Source organism: Halictus rubicundus, chromosome 2 (genome assembly GCF_050948215.1).
Source record: "Halictus rubicundus isolate RS-2024b chromosome 2, iyHalRubi1_principal, whole genome shotgun sequence".
Taxonomy (NCBI): Eukaryota; Metazoa; Arthropoda; class Insecta; order Hymenoptera; family Halictidae; genus Halictus; species Halictus rubicundus.
The window spans coordinates 22889611-22916246 of record NC_135150.1 but is presented as its reverse complement, the minus strand read 5'-3'; the positions used below and the strand labels follow the sequence as shown (position 1 = coordinate 22916246).

At 40.8% G+C, this 26636-nt stretch overlaps 1 protein-coding gene across 2 annotated transcripts in view; it reads left to right on the top strand.

The window, feature by feature from the left end:
* Utx (Utx histone demethylase) overlaps positions 1 to 26636 on the top strand; it is a 147580-nt gene that overhangs the window by 105783 nt on the left and 15161 nt on the right. The window contains exons 6-9 of one of the 2 annotated variants that reach the window (XM_076806015.1): positions 7111 to 7289; positions 12514 to 12642; positions 24183 to 24384; positions 25044 to 25259. In XM_076806015.1, the coding sequence (XP_076662130.1) occupies positions 7111 to 7289; positions 12514 to 12642; positions 24183 to 24384; positions 25044 to 25259 (726 nt within the window). The remainder of the gene's footprint in view (positions 1 to 7110; positions 7290 to 12513; positions 12643 to 24182; positions 24385 to 25043; positions 25260 to 26636) is intronic. The other variant, XM_076806016.1, reaches the window with a different exon arrangement.

Sequence of the window (26636 nt, the reverse complement as noted above, 5' to 3'; positions counted from 1 at the left end):
CTTCCTCGGAAGCAGTGATTCCCAAGGTCATTTGAAGTAACTTTTTCCGTTGCGAAAATGTTCTCCGCGGCCTTGTCGAGGAGTTATCAACGAAAAACACGGGCCAATCAGAGCGTGGCGTTGACGTTGGCCGAGCGGGAATTCGCCCGCTGTAGCCGCGCTCTGATTGGTCCGCGGTTTCCGTTAATGACTCCCTAACAAAGCCACGGAGAACATTTCCGTGAAGGAAACAGTTACTTGAAATGACCGCGGGAATTTATTTATGCATTTATTACATTTATTTTATTTATGCGAAACAGTAAGCGCGTTAAAGGAATTTATAAATACTGTTGCATTGTTCTCAACTCTCTGAGAAATAAATGTCTGTGTAGCTTCTGGATCTTGCAGTCAAAACAATTTTTATTTTTCACAAGCATCCGCGGTCACCTACCGTACATAAAGAAACCAATGATCGAACGTCGTCCCTCAAGGTTTAAATTCGTGTAATTTATCCACAGTTTTGTATTAAAAATTTTCGTCGTACATGCACAACACCCGTAGTCTATGAATTATCATTAGACCGCGGATTTTATGCATTTACGACAAGAATGAGTAGTTGCAATTTGAAGCAGTGAGGAGATTAAAAATATTTAAGAATATTGATGTGTTGGTGTCAGCTTGTTGGCATTATTAAAAGAAGAAAGGAATTGGCCTCTGTTACTTACAAATGAGGCAAACAATTTTGCATAAAGATCCGCAGTAACCATACCACCACCACCACCATCGTTGTTATCATATATTCATTATTATATTAAATCTTGTCGTTTAATGTAACAAGCCCGACACGTTGAGTCAGATGTTCCGCAAACATTACCGCAACGAAGTAAAATTCAAAATGATTATTGTCCTTTCATTTGGACTTGGAACAGAAGGTAGATGGCTAGAATTAGAACGCACGGTTTATTCAAGATCGGCGAGGAACGTGTAAAATGAATGCAACGTCCTCCAAACAAGAATGCAGTACGCGAGAGATTCTCGCCAGATTTTGCGGCGAGTCCGTTTCCTCAAGACTTCTATTTGTAGCCGAGGCAGCGTTCTCTCTTGTTTGCCAACAGCGGAAGCTAAACCGCGTTCGTTTGCCAACGGTAATGCCGCGTCGAGCGTCGGCCCGTCGTTCCCTATCGATTTCATAATCCTCGATTATTCCGCGTGTCGAACAACGGGTTCTGTGAAAAACATTGTCCGACCGCTTTGCACCGGATCGGCACGACGTTCCAGCAACCTGTTACGTTATCGGCCGCCGTAGCAGTTCGAGGAAACGCGCGCGAGGTCTGCAACCTGTTTAAAACTGTGCCGCGCCGAGCCGCGTTGCATACAATATGCATGCAGCTCCGTCTCTCCGTGTCGCGGGGCCGACTTTTGAGAAAGCTCTTTCTCTTTCTCTCCGAAAACCTCCAGCAGCTCGACTCTCACCTGTATACGTTGACTCAACACTAGGTTCGCGGAGCACTAAAAATGACTATTTCACGTTTCCTTATAAAAATAACATGAATATATCTATCCAAATCTGTAGCCATTTTTTAAATGATATCTACCTGGAGAAATCAATTCGTTAAATAATCCCGCATGGATCCATGTTTGCAATCTCAATACTCGTGAATTAAAAATATTAGAATCCGTCATTTTGACGGGTCCCGCAAATCTAGTGTTAACACTAGGTTTACGGGACAAAATAAATCAAAATGACGAGTTCTAATATTTTTAATTTACAATTATCAAGATTCGAGAGACACATCCGCGAGGAATTATCCAAGAAATTTATTTCTTTGGGTATATGTTATTAACCCCTCGTCCTACAAAACGAGTGAGACTCGTGGAAGGAAATTTGGCCAAAAACAATAACCACGAGCCTGAACCGTGGGTACCTCGTTCGGACCAAAACAACACGAGTCAGGCTCGTGGCTCGCGAGTATACTAAACAGGTAAATGGCACGACGCGTGACCGACGTTGTTTATTGTGGCCCGAGCAATCGGGAGTATTCAGGACAAGGGGTTTAAAAAAATGGCTGTAAATTTGGGCAGCGCATTCTTGTTGTTTCTATAAAGTAATGTAAAATAGTGACTTTTATAGTGCTACGTAAACCGTTAACGCTGGCTTCTGGCCAGCAGCTCCGAAATAAAGCGACACCCTGCGAGTACCGGTACCTGGAACGCGCGTCATCCATTACTCGGCAGACAATTCATCGAACCAATTGATTTCAACGGTCCAATTGTTTCGTCGATGCGTCGGGTGCAGCGGGAAGCCTGTTCCGTTTAGGATGCAAGCTGGCGAACATGAGCGAGAGCAGTCTTCGGTCAATCATGCTCGTTTCTCGTCTTGCTTTCGCAGCAATCTTCCGCGGTTGCTCTTTTTTGTCGTCTCGGTGTTCAGCAATAATAGAGAACTGCTGAGTTCGCACTCCTCCAAGGAGAGGTAAATGAATGACAGTCAGCAATAGATATAATTGCACGTGAACACGTTCCGTGCCACGTGTACCACCGATGGTACACGCAGACATATTTATTTAATGCCCAAACATTAAATGGCCTGAACGACAAGTCGAGCAAAAACGGCTTGGCACGGAACGTGTTAATAAATGAGCAACCGAGGAAAACAGATCTATATTACAGAGAACTTGCGGTTGACTGTATTCGATTTTTGAAAAAAATTGGAATTGGTCGCCATTACAAAGAAACTACGAAAAGTAGTCTACAACTTTTTCATGTGTGCCTATATTGTAAATTTAAGCATTACATTTTGTAGATCTGTATCCATTACACGTGTTCTGAAAATTTCATAAAAATCAGTTGACGCGGAAGAAAACGACAGACACTGAAAAAGATGTAAAAATTCAGAATGAAAAATTTAGTGCAAAACTGCATTTCTTCGCCATCTTTAAACGTTTGTAGCTCATTTCAGCACTTGTTGAGCCACCAACGCAGTTCGATAGAAAAACATCGAAACTCGCGAAAGTGCATCGGTCTGCGCGCCTCGAATGCAACTCCGTGCAACCCTCCGTGCAACTCTGGGGATCACGTGATCGAGCATTCGTCGCCGGGAAGCGTTTATTTCCGGTGTGGTTCCGCGGCGCATCGAGGCCGGCCGTGGTTTTCGTCGTCGCGTCTCGCTCGACCGAGCATATATGCACCGGGCGATGCACGCCGCTATGCACCGGGAGAGCGATCCGCCTGCGCGAGCCTCGCTCGCCGCTGCGCAATTGTTGTTGTCAGCGTATTCGGGGCCACCGGGTACGGTGTGTGGTGCGCGTTGTGTCCCTGTGGTTGTTTCTCGTTCGAGAACTCGTCGCGTGACAAGTCGGAGCGCACCGACCGTTTCCTGTTGTCCGTCTTTCTGCATCGCCGGCACGCATGCACTTGTACGCGCACGATGCACGCGATTACGCCAGCCGATGTTTCGTTCCCGGTTCCTTTCCTCCTCCTTCTTCTTCTTCTTCGTCTTCTTCGTCTTCTCGTTCCGCTTTTTTCCCCCGGTTTCTTCTCGACGCGACGAGGGAACCCGTCCTGTACTCGTGAATTTTTAACCGACGCCATTTTTCATCGATCGGACGGTAATGCAACCCCGCGCTTGCTGAACTTTCCGCCTCGCTTCTCGACTCCTCTTTGCAGCGAACGTAACCCGCGGAAGCGAGAATATTAATTTCTTTCGCGACGTCCTTTCGCGATTCTTTGACCAAATTTTCGAGATCCTCCGTTCTTAATCATTTCTTTCGTAATATGAATTCTTTGTGTCCAACTCGACTTGGAAAATGTTAATGCGTCGAGCCAGGGTATGAAGGTATTAAATTGTTTATTCGCGCGGCAAATTTGTTGGCACTGTTCCATCGAGTCCGCGGAGCGCATGGATCGATTTGTTTGTTTATCGTCGAAAAAAAGTGATGTTGATATAACACTCGCGGCACACTCGAGTGATTTTGTCGATCGAACACGCAAGGCGGTTGATCCCGTTGCTACGTGTAGGAACTCGTTAATACGGCGTGTTCGACGAGTCGGGTGTTCGATTACGCGAGAGACGAGGCAGCCTTTTAACGCTTTAAGGGCTGTGCAAATACCTCCGGGCAGCTGCCCTTTACTGGAAAACAAATTTCCGATAGTGTAAACGGCCGTCTCCTTCTTAGCACGAGCGCGGAGAATGTCTGAATCTCTGGTCTCGGCTCGCTCGAGCACAATTTTCTGATAAGGTAACATTTCACGCAGCCTGAGAAGGAATTCTCCTTTAACCCCCTCTTTAATGCTCCGTTTCATCGAGCCGTAATTAAATATTTCTCCCGTTTACGTTTCATTTTTACCAAACGCGGCGTTCCTTTATTAAATTTTTTCCCCGAAAATGCTGCAAGCTCAAGCGTCCGTGGAAACTTTAAACAATTTTTACCGTCAGCGAATCCACTACAGATCCGAAGCCTGAAGCTTCACCTTTGTAACGAGACCTCGAAACTTTAGGTACGTTTTTTTTTTTAACTGTTTTGAAGAACAAAAACGAGGGACAAGTTTGACCGTGTAATTACCTCGTGTTGTTGTAAAGGCACTACACTTTTTATTCAAATTTCAATTTAATCGGCTGGAAAAAATTGTACATCGAGTTTCGATGCAAAGGGAACCTTCAACCTTCAAATCCGAGGTGGATCCACTCTCGAGAAAAATTTGTTAATGTTTTCAAGTGCAAACGTGTCCTCAGTTTTTCGTCTACTATGTCATGCAGAATTTTTCTACTTAAAGGATGCATTGAGAAAGTAGAGGATTCAAGCTTCAAAATCAGTCCAAGTTTATTGTTCTACAATTTATTTTAACAAAATTATTGCCGTTCAAATTTTCACAATTTTTCGAGAATGGGAAAAATTGCCTTTCCGCTTTCATAGTATAATAAAAAATTGATTCGGACAGTAATAAGCACAGGCTCGTAAATCACGCACCAGGTTCGTTCGTTGCTTACAAAAAAGGAGTCTGCAAAACATTTTCCGTCGAACCATAAACGTTCCGTCGCTTTCGATTACAATTTTCCATCCGTCCACCACAATTCCCCTCGTGAAGAAAAAAAAATTAAACAGAAAAAGGACGAATGCAATATAAATGGAATCGTGGGTTCATCTTTCGTGAAATCGTCCGCGTCAGAGGGTGACAGAGATTGAACGACGGACGTGAATTTTCGAGTACGAAACGTGTCCTCTCGGTGTGACGTTCCCGAATGCTAAAAACGGACTGTGTTTCGTCGAACAAAAGGAGAGCCGGCGTAACAACGGTCACAGCGGAGAATTTTATTAACCTCGACGAAAATGTACGGAACGGTTCTTAAAGCCCGCGACGTGTCGTGCGACGACTGACAATCGGAAATCGTCACCGTTCCGAGGACTAATGGTCGTTCGTCGACCCCGAAGAAAACGCGTGTCCCCGCGACGGCGGACGATCGCGGATAAATATTTAACGCGCATTGTCCGGACGGTTCGCCGATATTTCGCAACCGCAGACACCTCGAGCGGCGATGTCTTTCTGACCTCGAATCGTTGCTGGTTTTCGCAAAAGTTCCGAGACCGAGAACGTCGCTGAAACGTTTCGCATACTTTCTTCTTCCATAAATATCTCTTCTCGCTCGATTTTTTAATCCTCCGTGGCCTGCAAAGTTCGAATAAAAAGTTGCTTTGACTTAATTATGGTGCGGGCCGTCGCGACAGGTGCGACGAAGGTACGCGCCAAGTTTGAGGTCGATCGATCATGTAGATCTCGAGATATCGCCGGCACCAATTTGTCGGACACAGACTACGCTACTCGAACTGCAAATTGCTATAACTTCATCAATGTTGAGAGTATTTTGGAGGCACGATGTTATAGGCGCAAAATCGCAGCACTCCGATCCTCGTGCATTCCTCCAAAATATAGTTATGGAGAAATTGATCTCTCAACCGATTTCACTATACGTGTATTTTAATTCTTTAGAGATACAATTTTACATAATTTCCAATCTCTGTATGCTCCAAAATATTGTAGCTATGGGAAAATTGATTTTTCAACCAATTTTTCTATGCATGCATTTTGTTAATACTCGTACGTTCCTCCAAAAGAATTATGAAAAAAAGTTATTTCATTCTTCCACCAATTTCTGTATTCATTGCACGTTTCAATCCCTTAAGGATTGATTAAGTTAAAGTTCTTTCATTCTTCCACCAATTTCTGTATGCATTGTACATTTCAATCCCTCAAGGACGAGAATTTTTTAAAGTGTAACAAATATTGTTCTTGCGGAACGGAATCATACATGAATGATGTGTTTATTGGGGAAAAAGTAAGAATATGTAGTGATCTTTTGTTGTGTAAATAATTAAAGTGTCTGTTTGCAATCTTAGGGACTGCAAACATGAATTTTATGTCGCGAATCTTCGTCCTGAAAGGGTTAATTCAATGAATTTGTGTTATATTTTATATTTGAAATAAAGAATACTCTGAGGAGTGTACAACAACTTTTCTTGGTATTTTATATCTGTCTTTTTTAGTGGTTTTAGACGTAGACGGACATTTTATCTAAAGAACATTTTATTCTGAGAAACGCACAGCAATTTTTCTTGCAATTCTATGACTTTTATTCAATGGAATGTGAAACAATATTAACCCTTTGCGGTCGTATTGAGTTTATACATAGGTGTCATGTTGGTCGGAATTAATTTTCGTTGAACGAACAGTAATACATACATAATATGCAAGATTATGAAGGAAAAACATTTATTAATTCTTTTTTAAACTTTAGACATATGTAACACAATAATATGTTTTAATTTTATGTAAAAACTATATTTTATATTTTTCTTATCAACTTAATTCAAGATCAATATGGTTCTTTGCTGTGGTGGTTGAGAGCAGACATACGACCGCAAAGGGTTAAAGATGTGAAAAAATATTTTCAACAAAAATATTGTTGAGTGTCCATTTATTGATGGTTCGCAATAATGGTTCGAGAGAGTGCGAAGAAAATCGATTCTGTCGTGGTTGTCGACTATGAAACCGTAATTGCCGTTTACGGGAGGGACTTTTATCGACTGTGAAAGTAATCTGAGGAGATAACAATGAAATAACATTTTCTGTTGGCAGGGCCGTGAAAGCATTCCAGCAGGTGCTATGGGTGGAGCCAGGATTTCCACGAGCCTGCGAGGTTCACCTACGGCTCGGCTTGATGCTGAAGGTCCACGCTGACTTCGACGCCGCCCTCAAGCACCTGACACTCGCTCTGATCGATGCCACGACACCTGCTTCCTTCTCCAAGCTCGAAAGTGAGTCCCGGTTTTGTTCCTCGTGTTGCATCACCTACGCGCGTCTCGATCCCGAAGAAAAATAACGTATCGGCAGCTGTTTACCGTGCGCCGCCGCTTTCGTTCGACCTGAAATCATACACCGGTATTGCCCTCGAGTGTAATTCTTTGCGCAGACCGCTCGGGAACGGCTATTTCCCCCTTTAACGGGCCGCGACAGTTGCTGCGCCGATAAGGGAACAAAAAGGGAAATGGGAGCAACTGTCATTCGAAAATGGATTGGTACAATTTCAGACTGGGAAATTTCATTTTTGTTTTGCCTGGCGAAATACTTGAGAAACTCTTCATAATTTCTACTGTCTCTCTCCTGTACATATACATGATTTATGTCAGTAATTTGCGTCATGTTTTCTGGTAGATAAGTTGCACCTGAAATGAATACAGTAAATAATAATGTAGCGAAGCGTGTCGAGTGTAAACGTGGAAATAAAAATGGGAACACCGACGGCGTATCGAGGTCTCGCGTGGCCACTTTTCATATACAGGGTGTCCCAAAAATGTGCTTCCCTGAAAAGGGTGATTGCCAAGGTCATTGGAAGAAAATTTTTTCCCTTGAGAAAATATTTTCCTCGGCTTCGTTATCACCAGAGAAACACGAACCAATCAGAGCACGGCTTCAGCGGATGAATTCCCAGCTCGGCCAATGCCAACGCCACGCTCGACTGGAACCGCTGTAACCGCGTTCTCCTATTGGTCCGTGTTTTTCGTTAATAACTCGTTAACAAAGTCGCGGAGAACATTTGCGCGAACGAAAAAGTTACTTGAAATGACCTCGGGCATCGGCTCTTTTCTGGGACACCCTGTATATTGTTTAGCGAGCCGCGATGAAATCGATACTTCGTCCGCGTGGAAAGTGCCAATTGCATACCTGCGCGCAACATCTTGACAGGCATCGCGGCCATGGATCTTTTGCTCACTTTCCTCCGCGAACTTGACCCGGTTTTCAACCGTGATACAGCCACTCTTACATCACGAGCAACAACGATAGCATTTATCGCGCATTGTGCTCCGTTCGACGCTTTCGCTAAGCGTTACTTACACGCGAACGTGGAATCTAGCATATTTTCATTTTACGCTACGTACGCAACGAAGATCCTTCGGAGAACGGTGTTCGAAATCGTCAATTCGGATTTCACGATTTTTCGCGCATTTATAAATCATACAGTTATCTTTCACTACAAATTGGTTGAAATTTTGAGGACGGTTGCATTTTATTTGTCATTCGCGGACCGAAGAAATTGAAATTTTACGTAAGTTAAAATAAAGCAAATTGACTCTCATAAGTACACCGCCGGATCTTTATGCAAAATAAAACTTTTCTGCGTTAAAAAGTTCTTTCTCAATTCGACAATTTCTAAATGTTGCAAGTTGCTCTTAAATTCTCTGGTATTTTTTTAAAATTGTGCTCATTTTCGACATAATTTTGCTCGACAGTCATTTTGTCTACTCATAAATAACAAATGGTTACGATGAAAGACCCTACAGTAATATTTCACTCGTTTCTGTTATACCCTTTAAATAAAAGAATTCTCTTTCACTTGCAGCATCATATTAAAAAAAAAAATACACCTCACAACACAGAGAGATCAATAATTTTAAAGCGTGTAAAAATAACAAATTTTCACCTTGGCGAACGTATGAGGTACGATGAAGAAACTAAAATAAATAAATTCGAAATAAGATTCCGAATGCAGAATAAAGAAGCCGGCGGAGTTGCTTGAAAAAGAAAGTAGAGAGAAGAATTAGCACACTTTTACAACTCGCTATTGTCCTCCGGTGGCGCTCGTCCGCGCGATTACTATACCGTAATGTGTTAAGTAAGAATACGTGATGCGAAGAGGGTGGGAGAGGGGAGGTAGGGAGGAAAGCGGAGCCTTGAAGCCTTAATTAATAAAACGGGAATCTCCGTTACTCTTTCCGGACAGGATTTCATGCCGCTGTATAGCTTTATCCGCGTCACTTCGGATTACCGTGAGACATGAATGAGTCACGTGGACACTCACGCGGAAGACGTCCCACTGTTTAATTATCATCTAAATTTAGCACGAGGGATAAAAATATGATACGGGAGCCGCGGATATCACGGCGGAGCCATCGTGCTTCCAGCACCGTGATTTTTGCGTTATTAACCCTTTAAAAAAGGGTGTGCTTCCGACTGCTACGTTGTTCGCGATGCTTATCAAATTAAATCCTCGTCCGTTCATTTCTTTGACCCTTGTCCGCTGTTCAGAAAATTCGGATGTTCTTTCGGATCTTTATGTTAAATAAAATTTTTAAGCAGCAATTGCACGCTTCAGAGGTACAAATTTATTCTCCTCATTGTGGATTCTGACATTCTGACAACAGTATACCGACATTTTTTAATTATTTCAATCTATTTACTGTTTTAAACTGCACCTACTAATTTTTGTCACAAATGCATCAATTCTGCAACTTATTTGCGATTCACCGACTGACCTATCTAGTACAATCTGACCTTTATTCGAGTATTCGGTTAATTCATATTTTTGTATGAAATAATAAATATGAAATGATGAATTATTTAATAATGAAATACGTTGATTTTTGTAGAAAAATACTAAACACGAATTGCTTTGTAAACATTAAGAATATCTACTATCAACTATTTCATGTAATAACAAGAATCTAAGAACGTTGATATATTATTTTAAGTTTATTAAGATCGTTCAAGAAAATAAGTAATCGTAATATTCATCGACAGTCTACTCATAACTAACAGCTCTACTTGATACATATGCAACTTTAGCAAGAAAAATTACAACTGAAAATAAAGGTCTGCGTATGCTAAACAGTGCGTATGAATTAAACAAAGGTTAAACGACATAGTTAAGAAATACTCTGAAATACATTATTTCATGTTTGCAATATTCCAGAAAAATGCATTTAAAACTACAAGTGCATTTTAAAATACATTGAAATATCTATCTAAAAATGTAACATTTATTACAAACGATATTTTATATTTATTCGAGATAATATTGAAATCAGCATCAAACGGTTCGTCTATTTTCTCATCGCTCAGTAGTCACAATTTGTTAATTATATCTTTATCATCGTGCAGAATGGCATTCCCACATTTTGCATAAACAACTATTAGACAGAAGATGGAGGCAGTAATACAAAGTGCAACGTTTGTTTTGGACATTTTCGTGCATCTTCAGTTCCAGCAGAGATAAATTATCGCTGTTCGATATAAGCGCGTATTTTTAAACCGGAGAACTCTATCGTCGGTGGGGTACGTCGATAGTAGAGGCGATCTGGAATTATCTTGAAAACCGCTCTTCCTCGGTTTGTTATTGTGCAAAGCTTATCACGATTCGATCGCGCGGGCGTGGTTTGTGATTCCCGCGTGAATCGTCGGACGCATTCGGAACGGTGTTTCCCCACCTGCTCGTTCGCGGAATACTTTCCTCGTGCAGAATTCCCTCTCGCGTCCTCTTGATCCGGCTAGAAGTTGCGAGAGCGATATAGTTTCGAACGACCGCGACATCCAGGCCAGTCGCACGTTGCTCGTTGGTTAATCACGTGGCCGGGAAGCGTCGGGGAACTTGACGGGAAGTGTAACTCGAAGCTGGCGGAAAATTATAGAAGGTCGGTGAATTGCTCCCAACCATGGCGAACGTCTCTACGGTGAGGAGCAAAACTGATTACACACTATTTGAAACAGCATAACTGTTTTCAAATTAGTCCAAATAACTTTAGTAATTGTTCTTCTTTAATTGTTTAATGTTGCTTCAACATCAAAGGTCATTAGCAACACGGTACATTTTCTTACAATATATTGTACATATTTGTATCCTTGATATACATACTTGGCAAGACCGGCGATATACTCCTTAGAACTTAACAGAATGGGTAAGGATCTAGGCAACTTAGCATTTTTCCTTTCATTCTCATATTTTGTGCAGTCTATTATTAGGTGGTTTATGTTAATTGGTACTTTACATATATCGCAGATCGTATTCTTTTTCTTATTTAACAAAAATGAATGGGTTATTTCTGAGTGCCCAATTCTGATTCTAGAAATTGAAGTTTGAATTTGACGATCTACTGGACTTGGAAATTTGTGCCACTCAAAATCCGCTCCTTCATTATGATATTTTTGTATATAATTCCTTTTAATTTTGTCAAATACCTGTTTCCTAAAAATTTCATTTAGGTGGTTTTCAAGATCGTTTGGTCTGGTATAATGGGTGATTTGTTTCATTTTTGTGTCGCAGGCTGCTAATTTGGCTGCTCTATCAGCATTTTCAGTACCTTGTATAACTTTAGTGTTTTCGAGAAGTTGGAAGGATTAGTTTATTAGACAAAAGTTTGAATTGTTCGGAATCGTGAAAGAAATAGTAACAGTTGGTTTTCTCAGCTTTTTTATCCGAGCCTGTATTGAAAATTCAAAGAATGTGTTCGATTCGCTCGAATAAATTATATCCATGCTGGAAATTTCACCGATATTGGTTACTTCGTTTACGAGTTATAAACGATTAAAAGTGGAAATTGCCATTGTTCACGATTTTCGAGTTAAAATCGCGCTTTTAATACATGCGCTTGCAACACTAGTGGTATAGTGTGTAAACAGTTTTGTTCCTTACTGTATACGGACGTGTTTGTGCCCGCGTTCGGTCCGGTGCAGTTCAATTTCGGGAATATTCCTGAAGTTCATTTTACATTCTTAATATTTCACCGCGTTGCCTCGAGTTTTAATTAATCTCTCCCCGTGCCATTTAGTTGGACGAAATCCGAGCCTAAACGGTAGGGGTCAATGCGCGATAAACATAGCAGAGTGATTCTCGAAAATAGTTGCAATACTAGCCGAAATGTAAATACCTGTGATACAATCATTTGTAAATCATTCCGCGAGTCTGACTGGTGTTCACGTTTGGCAGATTTTTTCAGCCCACGAGTCCTACTCGCGATGTTTACGTTTGTGCCATAATATTCGTCACGAGTCAGACTCGTTGAAGTACGGGAAGGGGTTAAAAAGGTATGTGTTTTATTCGTGCATTCGGATCTCAATCGAATGCGTCAGATTACAATGCAGAGGTAAAGAAAAGATTTTGCAGTATTTGAGAAATGAGTGAACGTTCACTCGAGGGTAGCATGGTTAGAATTTCACATTATTCTATATTCTAGATAACGATTTAACCAAATTCATTTTCTGTTGCAGTAAAATTTCACATAGCCCACCTCTACGAGGTTCAAGGAAAATATCGCCTAGCCAAGGAGCACTACGAGGCGCTGCTCAAAGAGAAGACACTGCCCTCTCATCTGAAGGCTGACATTTGCCGCCAATTAGGTGAGTCGAATACAAATCAGTTCCCACCCTGAACGTAGCCAGGTGTCCGAAATTGCTTCCTCATATAAATTTTACATTCGTCTGTGCATTGAATCGCACATCGTTACACACGGATCCTCTACTGAAAATAATGTCTCCATATAGTAAATAATATTGGTACACTTCCCTTTGTTAAGGGATGAAGCTTCGAGTTCTGGGAAGCACAGAAGGCTATAAGCAAATCTGTCCGGAGTTTTCAGTATTTAAATTATTTAAAGCGTTCCAGTTGCAGGCAACTCTCAAATAACATAGCACTTCAGTTACACGGTTTATAAAGTTTTCCTTCCAACGTTTCCGAGAGTAATTGTTGTTGCTCCCATTCGATTAAAATTTGACACAGTTAGCGCGAATAAATTCCAAGTTATTCCCAAAATCATTTCGCCATGTTCTACAAGAGATTGTCTGTAGAAAAATCATTCTTTTGAAATCACACGACACAAATTTTTATTCGCCTTTGTCTTGATCAAACCGTTGCGTGTATCGAGTGCATGATCTCGTTTTATAGGAAAAAAGTGATACAACTAGTCTACCAAAAAATGCAACAGAAAATCTTCTGATCCGCCAAGGGTTAATTTCTTTATTTTTAACCTGTCTTTCCAAGGTTCGAGAAATTAAATGTACAACAAAATTAGAAAATTCTGAAGATATTTCTGTGGTTAAGGCAATTTCCTCTACGATGATGCGGAACAAAGAGCCCTTAGAAAGGGTGGCTGTGAACTCGATCGAGACCCGGGATTTTGTAAAATAAATCGGAACGAAAGCGAATCGAAAGGTTTGCGTTTCGGTGGAATTTTTTCCCCGGTCGGATGGAAATGGTTCGCGTTTTCTGTTTGCGGGGAGATCGGTTGATTCGGAGGAAATAAAGGGCGTTATTAAAAATTCCTCGGCCAGCCATGATTGCCAGGCGTCCACGGCGTTCGACCGTAATTGAACAATCGCGGGCTTAATCAGGAGAGCGGGCCTTTTTATTTTCCGACGATAATTTCCCAACGCCGCACCTCGACCTCGAGAAAAAGAGAGAGAAAGGAAGGGAGAGAGTTAATTAAACTCACCCCCGCGAATTGTTTTTCTCTACCCCACGAAACTTTTCGGCTCCTCGGAATTCGGGCTTAAGGTTCGACCCCCGAGTGTACCACCAAGTAGCAGACACGTGTATTGATTTATTCCAAGTCGGGGGTAGCTCGGGGGTGAGAGTCAAGGCAGGGGGTGGAAACGGGAGAATGTGCCCGGATCCAACGGGAGAAGAAAGGGGTAGCTGCGAGGGACGAGGAGAGAGGAGATCCGATGAGGAGATCATGGGAAACTGTCTTTTCCCCCTTATTTCGTCCCCTTTCTTTGCCGCTATTTTCTTCAGTCTCTTTTCACCCCCTCCTCTTCCGTAAAAGTTTTCAATCGAAATTTTCACCCCTGATTCGCTTCTTCGATCAACTCTTCTTTGCGTTTACAATTTATTCAGCTTGAACCCCTTAACGTTGTCTTTCCACTCCTCTTATTAAACGCCTTCTATTGACCTCTTGTGATTTTAATTTCATCCCCCGCGTTCGCCTTTGTGATTTATTTTTGCCGGTGCTTCAATTTCTGTTTGCATCTGTATTTAGAATTTCGCATCGATGAAGATTATTTTATTTTCCTCGTGACTGTGGAGATGTCTTTTTTATTTTAATTGTCGCCATTCGTTTGATTCTTCTCTAAGAAGATTGCTTTGTTTATTCTATTATACCTCCTGTCTTTGCAAATATTTTCTCTACGCCTTTGTTACCTCACTATAGAAATTTCAAGTTCTTTCTATCGATTTGTTTGTTTCATATTACCTGCTGTGCTAAATAAACTTCGTCTTTCTTTTGCTTGACCCCCATTCGTTATAAATACATTTTCCACCTCATTCATTACGTTTTCGTTATCGATCCACACAGCAGTCGTTTGTATATTTAACTCTACTATTTATTATTGTAGAAGAAGATTTTTCTTCGCAAACGTTCGACTTCCGTTCGTCCCTTTTTATTATTGGAGTCTTTTTATCCGAATTACAACCCCTTTTCCTGACAAATTTGAGGCGTCCATCGCCATCGATTCAATATTTTTTCATTTTTTTACTTCCAATAATTTCAATAGATTTTCACGTCCCACGGGATATCGTTCATGACCGCACCATTCTCTCATATTCTCATGTTTTTCTATCCCGCCCTTCTCTTTTTTCCTTGTCATCCCCTCTCGATCGACGTTACCACGTACTTTCGTCTCTGTTATTCGCTTCCACCATATTCGCCCGATTCTCGTTTACATTTCATTTTCACTTTTGCTCGATCGCAAATTCGTTTTGTTTGCTTTACGCGCGCTTAATTTACATTTTTTCGACTTTTCCTTTCCGCGCTCGGCGTTCGCGTTCGATGCTCGCGATTTAGTGGGTCAGTGAGACGTTCAAGGGCTCTTTTTAACGTTCGATATTTATTTGTACCATATTTTAAAAATATGAATTCGTTCAAAAAATTCACATTGAAGCGTTAAGATCTGCAACCCTCTATTTTGTAAATCCGCAAATTTGATACACTGAAAATACTAGCGCTAAAATTCATTTTTAACCCTTTGCACCCGAGAGATGACTCTGAGCGCCACTAAAAATTCTTGTGGCATTGTTTCAAAGAAATTACAGAAAATATTACACAATATTTGTTACATTACAAAATTTGTATTCAATAGATCACTAAACAGTTAAATATTATACGTGGAAATCGGATCAGTTTCGTATGAATAAAATGAGAATCTTCTAAGACTGAGGAAAAATTAAGTTTTAGAATTAAAATAGCACCGAGCGCAAATAGTTGAATCCGAGCAAATAATTCCATCGTTTATACAGCAGAACCTCGATTATCGGAACTGATTAATGTAAGCGCAGTTATTGGTATCCCCACAGTCATTAGACCCCTTATCCCATCAAGTAATAAATAGAATAATTGAGGAATAGGATAATTGAGGTCCTATTGGGCGTGAATATTTATACAATGGATTGCACGGTAGTAAACCTGTAAATCTCAGCAAAGTACACTGTAACAAATTGCACAGTGCAACCGCGCGATTTCGAGGCCAGCAAGAGCCGTGGAAACCTTCGGCAGGTGCAACTTTCTATGAATTAGGGACTCCCTAATAGGGAGTAAGGCGTGAGGGACGGCGGCGAAGGATCTCCGGGACGCTTTAGCAGCGAAGGCGAGGGTAGCTTCCAGTAAAATGTGTGTTGCGAGCCTACTCGACGCCCGTTTAATGAGGCAGCGTTACGTGACACGGCACAGGTAGAGCCGAAAGATTATACAGGTCAAGCGGCCGCGTCGTCGCTGACCCACTTGCATCTCACAAAAACTCTCTCGACGATAGGTACAGTCGTATGAAAACTGTAGAAAAGGGAGTTGAATAGCTCTCTGTTCTACCCGGAGGAACGCGTCGGATGTCCTTGGTCGCCTCGTTACACAGAAATATTACTCTTCATCCCGAAAATACCTCGAGCCCGGATGTATAAAAAATATTACCTTCCGCCCGGAGGGTAACCTTCGACCGTTGCAATGAAACGAATTTTCTTGGAACACTTTTTCCAAACCAACCCCCAAACCATTTTATCAATCAATAAATTCCTCAGGTCATAGAGTCAGACATTTTGTTGACCACTGGAAAATGTTTCTGAAATCTTTGTATTGTTGCAAATACGTAGAGTTCAAAAATTTGTTGTGAAAAATGGGGTAAGGGACCCAATTACTGCGGGGGTACCAATTACTGTGCGTATATTAGTTACACTTTTTTTTTTAAGTATAATGAATTTTGCACTCGAAGCTATTTTAACTCCCAAACGAAACATTTCTTCCGACCTAGAATATTTCCCTCCTATATACTTTTTTTCATGTTATACATATGAAGATGTTGCAATTTACTCGTACAATACTGAAGTGTTCAGTAATTTGTTAAATACAAACAAATGTAAAAAATATATTGAATAACGATACAGCAATTTTTAGTGGCGCCTTACAGTCGCCATTCGATTGCTAAGGGTTACAAAAGAGATATTTAACTTTTTCATTAAAATTAGTTAATATAGATGTTATATGTCTCTTTCAATATTCATTATGCTTTAAAAATAAGTGTAATTAATACAGGCACAGCAATTGGTACCCCCACAGTAATGGGGTCTCCTACCCTAGCCTGTGAGTCCTTGTGCGAGATAAAAATCTAATCAATTTCAAAAAGCAGAAATTAAGCGAAAACGTGTCTACCCTTTTGACAATTTTAATAAGTAAAGGAATAAATGAAAGAAGAAATAACGGTGAACATTTCCAGTATGAAACTAAGTAAATCGCCATAATAAAATAATATGTAATAAATATAATAAACTGGGCAATCGCAGTGAAGTTTGGCTACTGAGGACTAGAACTGCGGTGCCCAACAAAATGGCAAAGATTCATTCGCAGGAAATAATTATTCAGCAAATGAATTCCTCCGCGCGCAGCCAACGACAAACACCGCTAAAAATCGTTGAGAATCTTAATGAACTTATTCTTGTAATTTTCGCAAAGTGACGTCGCTTTTAGTGCTCCTTTGGTGGATGTACAGTTACAATCGGAGGACGGTGCGGCAATAAAGCTGATTTGCAATTAATCATTTCCGAGTCCGAGGGTGCCAGGGGCAGAGTGTGACGGTGTGTCCCGAAACGGTACGGGACTCTTTACAACCTGTTTACGGCTTCTCGCGTGTCGATGCTTGGGGACCGGTCTTTCTCGACAGTTGTCCCTTTCTGTCGTTTTTTACTCGGGCCACCTTTCGCGTACCCGAGGCGAGAGAGAGAGAGAGAAAGAGAGAGAGAGAGAGAGAAAGAGAGAGCTAAGCGTTGACACTGCGAGCACACCGTAGCATTGCACTCTGAATGGCGATACGACGGTCGTCCTTGCACGCTTATCCGGGGTGGACGGTCCTCTGCCGCTGGCTAAACCGAGCCGCAGTTTCCGTGAACGCGTGCGATTTTATTGTTACTCGCTGCGATTATTCGCCCGGTGCAATTACGTTGTAAACTGTAAATAGTCACGGTTGGCCCCGGAGCGCGTTTCGCTCGAACGTTTTACGGCCGGTTTGCCTACCGGCGGTTTTTCGTTTTCCGTGGGAACGCACCGGATCGAACAACGGCCAACTTCCGATTTTGTAACAAGGCCGTCGACTGGCCGTTTTACTGTAAAATTCGGGAATTGCCTACCGGTGACCCACGGATCACACGATCCTAATTGGCTGCGCCGGTCCAACCTGGCAGAAATGCTTAATTGGGTAAACTGAGGGATGGCAGTGTTTTAAGGTTACTAATTAGTCGAAATAGTACACAGCTGCCGTGTTATTTTGTTGCTGTTTTTATTCTCGAGTGTGTCGTTTTTTCCAGAAATAGATGCAATTGTTTGTCCAGATTTAAGAATGAATTTTATAGGAAAACCGGGAAGGTTCAAAGAGAGAGTGTCATGGATCTTAAATTTTCAATTGTTATTGTGTTAGATAAATTACTTTGAGTTCGTCAAAAACGATTGGGGGCAGGAAAAATGTTTGAAATTGGTTCTCGAAGGAGCTCTTTACGTACTTAAATTGTCATCTCATTTTTCGAAAGTTATTAATGTTCCAATACATTTTCTCACTGGCTCAGTGATTTCTGGCTCACTATTTTATCTTTAATAGTGTATCTGCAAACTTCTGTCACGTTTTGAAATCTTTGCAGTATGTTTTAAATTAAGTATTAAGTAATAAACGTAAAGTAGAGTTAACACCAAAAAAGAACAGTGAAGTTCCAATTTTAAAGATCATATCCGATCCTGAATTTGCCAATCTTTAAAAATAGTCCGACGTGGGCGGTCCACAGGTCGACCAGAAAATTTGGAAAAAATTAAATTCGCGCATAAAATTTATTCAATTACTACCACGCGCGTCGTCGCAAAAATTCGTTTTGGCGAAGCAGGTTTCAGAACAGTTCCAGAAATGTAATGGGAGTATCCCGCGAACCAGTGTGGACATTGCACCGTCATAAACTTCATAACCCTTCCCCCTTCTTTCAAAGAAACGATCTCGCGACGGTCCTAACTGCATTTCGGTAAAACGTTCAGACTTCTTAAATGTCCAAACTGCACTTCCATAACAGCGAATTCTCGTGCGAATTATCGGTCAGGTCGAGAGAAAGTAGCGTAAATTCCGACTTTCGTTTAGTTTTGTGTATCTTGATCACTGAGAATAACTATAAAACATAAAAATGGGTTCCATAAAGAAGAAAAAGAAATACTCTTTGTACGTGGACGTACTCTTTCGAATAATACAGCCTTTTAAACTTTATTTTCAACTAAAGAATACCGAAGATATTTCAGTAAGTATACCCATTTAAATGCCGCAGCGAACACGTAAACGCTTCGAATCGCTCTGTGTCCATTTATCAAAATAAACCTGGGTGAGGGGAGGGGGGTCGTCTGTAAAAATATGCGCGTTTACAAAGTGCTCTTTGAAACCGCGCGTTCGAAACGGTTTTCTCTTGAACAAAATTTTAAAGCATCCGCAACACGGTCCCATAAAAGATTTAAATGGCGCGGGATCGAAACTCTCGCCGCGCACGGAGCCATTCGAATTGTTCAAGAATATCAATTTGAATTCGAGGTTTCGCGTAATTTCCGGGCGAACCGCGATACCGGTGTGTATCGAAATTTTATCACGGCGAAATATCCTCGTCATCCATTTCGAGTCCTTTCGCCTCTCGGTGCTTGAATTTCACGCTCCTTTTTCCTCGATATTCCTTGGCCCGTTGGAAATTCGAAACGGGCCGTGCCCCGGTCGCTATCAGCAGCCATTTTCAAGTATTATAACCGGGAACTGAAAGTTCACTGAAACGCACCGAAACGTGGGAAAGCGGTTCCGTGGAAATGCGTAAGCAAGGTTGCTGAAAATTTTGAAACATAATGCAAACATGGAGCTTGAACTATGAACACATAGCCACAGAAACACGGGAGTATAGAAATACAGGGACCTAAAAATCTAGAAAACGTGTAGAATTTGTTTCTCCATCCGCAATTTTAATTTTATATTGAACGAGTCACAGAAACTGATCGATACAGAAATTTAGAAAATGTGTAGAATTTGTTTCCCCGTCCGCAATTCTAATATTAATTTTAATTTAAACGAATTACAGAAGCTGATCGATACAAAAATTTAGAAAACGTGTAGCATTTGTTTCCCCGTCCGCAATTTTAATTTTATTTTCAACGAGTCACAGAAGCTGATCGATACAAAAATTTACAAAACGTGTAGAATTTGTTTCCCCGTCCGCAATTTTAATTTTAATTTTAATTTGACCGAGTCACAGAAGCTGATCGATACAAAAATTTACAAAACTTGTAGAATTTGATTCCCCGTCCGCAATTTTAATTTTATTTTAAACGAGTCACAGAAGCTGATCGATACAAAAATTTGAAAATATGCAGACGCAAATGTATAGAAAACGCAATCAGGTAAAACTGTCTCTGATTTTAGTGAAATGTTGATTTCAAAGTAGAAGCGTGGGAACAAAAATGCATGAAAATATGGAAACGTAAACATGCGGCGATTCGGTTCTTGTTTTTAAAAATTTCGGCTCTTTTTGCGACTCGGTGAATCCATCCGAAAGATGCGCGTTTCCGTTTAAGTCTAGCGTTCGCAAACTGGTCAACAAAAACGGCTGAATACAGTTTACACGCGCATCCGCGGGCCCGGTAATGAGTGACAATTAGAGCAGCTCAGTGAGGACACTCGAACGCCGGCAGCGTGTTTACGATCCGACTTAATTCCATTTAGAATCGTCGTGCATTTAGCATCGCGGTCTACGATTGTGTAATAACTTGTTGCAAAACTCGCGTTTTCCCACGGCACGTGTTTAATTTCAGAGAGCGCGGCGCGGCACGTCGCGGAGCCGCAAAAATTACCGCGTTTCGAATTGCGTCGAGCACACGGACCCGTGTTTAATGTTTGCCCGTCGCCGTATCGCGAAACAGTCGAATAAAAAGGATTACAAGTGGTACGGATTAAAAATCATCCGACAAGAAAACTGGTTTCATCACCTGGGTCCGCTCGAGTCGCGAATATGCACATTAGGATAACGCTGGGGGATTGTGCTTACGAGAAACTTGAAGAAGGAAGCGTCCGAGAAATTTTACATCTTCCTTCGTTCATTATTCAAACTTCTCTTTTACAGTGACTCACGAAAGTATTGGAACACTTACCATGAAATACTTGATTTATTATAATAAGTATATTATACAATACTTACAGAAATGTTATTAACATGGTAAATTGGTACGACTCTCTAGATTATACAGGTCAAGTTTCAAGTGAATCGAAATATGTATACAACAGTTATGAATTATTCCTTGCAAACATAAACTTTGCTGATGCCACAAAAGTATTTGAACACGCAGAAATGAGGTGTAAGAATGAATGAAAACAAAGTTTTTCAGGCACCGAATGTAAACATTCACTGTTGGTAGTTGTTCTACGTGCGTCAGTCATAGTCTAGCATTCATGGTGAAATATTCTATTGAACATGTGTCCCAAAACATCTGAAGTTCCTGAAAATGAGAGAAAATTAATTGCGAGGTGGCGTAACGAAGGAAAGACGTATGGTGAAATAAGTCAATTATTAAATATAAAGTACATTATATTCTTAAACGATCGAAATCTGAAGGAACTGTAAAAAACAAGTACCGTTCAGGCCGCCCACAAAGAACTAACGGAAAAAGAAAAAGCTTTGATCGGTGAAATAAAAAAACATCCAAAGATTTCTGCTACAAAACTTGCAACGATAGTTAGAGATTACTTCAAGGAACATGTAAATCCAGAATTATGTAGAAGAGTGCTACGTGAAAATGATTATCATGTCAGGGTTCCTATAAAGAAGCCTCATTATGAAAATAATTGGAAGAAGAAAGAAATTTTTATTGGCTCTTGTTTCTTGAAATTAGTGCTGAAAATTTTCAGTTTACATAAAGATCCACAGTTATAACAGTCTTGTGCTTTATACGAGCTATAAAATATAGTTTGAACTATTCTAATGTATTTTACATAAATATTTGTGGGAGTGAAGTAGAGCTGAAATTGAAATATTCGAAATTGACTGGTTCATGTAAACAATTATTGTCGTTGATCTCAGGCTTGGTTAACGGTGAAAATCATTTTCCTTCGTAGTCCAGTCATCGAGTACAATAACAAAGAAATCAAACCTAACTTCCTGCTGGCAGTTCTGCCAGCATCCTGTCCTCGTATTTTGAAACCCCCGCGGGAGGAGCAGGTCTGTGCACAGAAGATAATGATGAATGAAAGACCTGGAAAATAAAGGTGTGCCGTTACAGAGGCTAGCAGCTGGCTAAGGACAGCATCGTGCACACAGACACTTCCTCGGAACCAATCCGTAGACCGACAGCCATTTAGTAGTGTAAGCTAGCTAAACGTCGGCTTCGACAGTCTTAACACGAAGTAAGCGTGTCCTCCCATCCGGAAATCATTTTTCCTCTCGTTTAAACTATCGATCGCTTTATAATTTATTGGAAAAGGGTATTCCGCTTGTTTAAGATCCTCGAGACAAGTGAATCACTTACAAAATGCAAGGTTCAACGAGATTTAATACATTTCTACTTTTATAAATAATCAAATTTATCCGATTTCCGTGCATTTAACACGCTCACGACGGTATGTACCACCACAAGTACAACTGCCAAAATACGGCCCCGTCGCGAACCTGTTAAATATAATGTGAATTCTATAAAGCAGATGAAATCACGGGAAACTGTAAAGCCACGTGTATTAAACTCGTTTAATACATTTAATAATATCTCGTCCCACCAGAGCCGTCCAAATGAAAATACCAACGCGATTAACCGGAGATAAATGAAAAGCCCTTTTGCCCCAGTACTTTCCAAACAAAACGCCGTTCTGAAAATCTTTCGTACCTCGGAAAATATCTGATTTTCGAGACTGACCAAGCGCTCCTGAATAAAACAAACCGTTTATCATTCCCGTGTGCTGTCGCCGCAGCCCGGAAATTGTTAAGAAAAATGTGAACGTTTGCCCAACGGAATAATTCATTGTCCGAATTCTATTTTCCGATTGTCGAAGAGGCTCGACCGGGCTTCTACGCCTATGTTTATAGAGGGTTGTAATTCGAGACCCGCCTCGAAGGGAGAGTGGGTAAAAATGGCTACCCTAGGTTATACCTGCGAAAATCTATTCAGTTCGGTACTCGTCTAGTGTTCGAGCAACACGTCCTCGATTCGCAGCGATCCATCGGAACGTTGATCATCCCTCCGGAAACCGCTGCACGGTGATTCGCTCGTTTTAACAGTGCTCGTCCTCGCCGGTTCCTCGAATCGTTCGTGAATCATTCGTTAGCGAATCCTCCTCGTTTCTCGCACGTCCTTCGCGAGCCTTGCAAGTTCGGTGTGCACGTTGGATCTTCGCGTGATCTTCGGCCTCGTGAAAGCACTTCCGGAAGTCGTACGCAGAGGAGCCTTCGGTAATCCCTGCAGATGGCGAGGCACGCGGAGCCCGGTGCGGTGTAGGGTAACAATTTGAAAGAGCACGACGGAATTAAACAGGATTTTTATCGTTGTCTCGACTGTTTATTTTGGCATGGATTCGATCGGTATTTACTCGAGGTTCTTCGAACGTGGTCGGTATGATTGGTCCAATTCAGTTTCTGTTAATTAGCGATCCGTTAAGCTATCTGGAATATTTTTAGAATCGTATCGATAGGTCCAGCGATCAATTTTGTACTAGGATTTGTGTCTTCAGTGGGCATCGTGAACGCGATTCATCAAGTTTGTGTGCAACGTGCATCTAATTTTTGAGATTCGTTGTCGCAGTGTTGTGCGAATCAATGTGAACGTTATTCGAGATGTTCAAATTCAGGTGGTCACATTTTACAGCGATTTTAATTTTCTGTGTTTGCATTAAAACAACCTGACGTTAATTCGCACAATTTAGTCTACCTTGCAAAAGTAAAAATTAAACCAGAACTCGCTTCTTAACACTAGGTTTACTGGACCCGTCAAAGTGACGGATTCTACTATTTTTAATTTACGATTATCGAGTAACGATGCATCCACGAGGAATTATTCAACAAATTTATTTCTTTGAATATATATTATTTAAAAAACTACTAATTGGATAGGCACATTCTTGTTATATTTATAAAGTAATGTAAAACGGTGACTCTTAGTACCCCGTAAACCTAGTGTTAATAATAGTCATAATTCTTCGAAGAAGACGAAAACGGAAGCATTATTTTTATTAGAAATTTGTCCAAATGTCATTAATTTTTATGTTTTCATTCGCAAATGAATTGGCAGAGAATGTATAGAGAAAAGCATAGTTGAGAACGATGAAAACGACGATTGACCCCAAAAATATTCGAAAATTGAAGACACAGGGTAGAAATAGTCGATACAGGATCAATCAGAAATGCATCGGTATAGCAACGTTAATAGTGATTTTCTGGTTTCCAGGATGGATGTACCACGTGGTTGACTGCACCGTGCTGGGCATAACGAGACAGCAAAAGCAGGCGATTGCTATTCACTGCCTTCAAAAGTCTATTGAGGCGGAACCGAAGAGCGGCCAGAGCCTTTACCTGCTGGGACGTTGCCTCGCTGCTTCTGGGAAAGTTCATGATGCATTTATCGCTTACAGGTAACGTGTTCTTGAAACTGACAAACCCTGCTATACAATACTCACTGCACATAGGGTAAGGGACCCAATTGCTGCGGGGATGCTAATTACTGTGCCTATATAAATACTTATTTTTTCATTAAAATCAATTAATATGTTATATGCCTCTTTTTTATTATCCAGTGTGCTTTAAAAATAAGTATCGTTAACATAGGCACAGTAATTGGGTCCCTACCCCCATTGTACAAATCTAGGAAATTACCTCTGAGTCGGAAGTAGCTGCTGAAAAATAGTCCCTTTTCTTTTCGATGCATATAATCCCTGTTAAATTACACATTTACTTTATTACCCAGATGCTCGGAACGTTAAAACGTTTTTCTAAAAATGTACGGCCCAAATGTCTTCTTTCATCAAAGTGGAACTCGCATTATTTCATTTATTTAGTAGGTAGGTAAAGTGCGAGTTCCAAAGAAAAATAAGTGCTATGAAAATGCAAACACAGTTCTGAGAGAAGGTGTAGAACAGCAGAACGAGTAGCCTGCACAGCTCAAGTTTAATTTAATTAAATGAAACCCGAGTTCCTCGGGCCGCCTAGACAAAAACGAGAAGACTTTTCGGCCGGATAGCCTCTGATGATAGATGATCGATTATTGGTAAACGTGCGTTGTCTGCTGTTGCAGAAACTCTGTGGAAAAGTCCGAAGGGAACGCCGACACGTGGTGCAGCATAGGCGTTCTGTACCAGCAGCAGAACCAGCCTATGGACGCTCTACAAGCCTATATATGCGCGGTACAGTTAGATAAATCTCACTCGGCTGCGTGGACTAATCTGGGCATTTTGTACGAAAGCGTTAGCCAGCCTAAAGACGCACTAGCTTGTTACGTCAACGCATCCAGGTAAAATAACCGGCGCGAGGCGTTCTATTGCACCCAATGCAACCAGATATGTAACGGGGAATGTTCGCTTATAAGGAATTTCTTTCTCTTCCAATCGAAGTCCCCTTTTTGTCAGCGACGTTAGCCAAGAGATCCCCTACGATCCAACAAAAATCATGTTTCATTCATAACCGGAAGCTGAAAGTGGGCCTCGAGATATCAAACTGCTCACCGCATTTTGGTTATTCACTTCATAAATTATTGAAACCGTTGAACGCGTCGATAAAGACGTTGTGAAAGATATCTGTAAAAAAAAAATGGTAATTTTAGTCATTTATAATGTGTTTCTTTAACGAAACTTGCACGTGACTAATTTAAATTTGTAGAAATAACGAGAATGTGTCTATCCAAATTTTTAGCCATTTTTTTTTATAATCCATATCCTAAGAAATAAATTTGTTTAATAATTCCTTGTGAATGCATCTCTGCAATCTCAATAATCGTAAATTGAAAATATCAAAACATATTTTAACAAATGAATTACACAGTTCCTACTCAGTATTAAAAATCCCACAGGTTGTGCCAATAAACATTCTCTCCAGTATTAATAGTTTCTTAGACAAACGACTAAATGTAGTCTGCAACCTCAGCTATCAGGAACATTTTCATCATCTGAGTATGAATGATATTGATAAAAGTAAATCCTAACAATCATGCAATATGTGCATAATGAATCAACATTTATTCCACATACAAAAATACAGCATGTTTTGTCAAGTACTATGTACAAGCGTTGTCGAAATCATAGCGGATCTCTGGGATAGCAGTCCTGATTAGATTTATGGTTCCCCATTGTTCATACTCCCTATTATCTTTGCCACTGCACACCGATGTACATTGTTCGTTTCGACAATAAATAAACGTCGATCGACCCTAATGTGGTTTAACTTCTGTAAGATATTTAAGATTGAAGTACTTAGGTTCGATCCTTTGCGGTTGAACATATGTCCTGAGCTTCATTGAAATTGGGATTGTGCTTATAGTATATTGTGATAATATTGAAACTATCCGATACAAGAGTAACCTAATGTAGCTGTGCTTAATCTAGGTCTACCTAGTGTATAGATCTACCGAGTGGACTTGAGGAATGTCACAGCAAACGCACACTCTTAAGGCACCGAAACTGTTTAGTTTTTGATCGAGGTCCTTCTTACTTTTTTAACACTGTGAGCAAACTTTTCCAGTAGTGTTCTTTATCAGCCGCTACTAATGTAATTAACTGGGTGGCAGTGAAAGAACCCCTTGCCATTCGCTAATTTCCTTTAACTCCTCTCATGAACCTCAAGTTCTCTCAGTGAGACTATATATGTACACCCATTATGCTTACACACTGTTCGT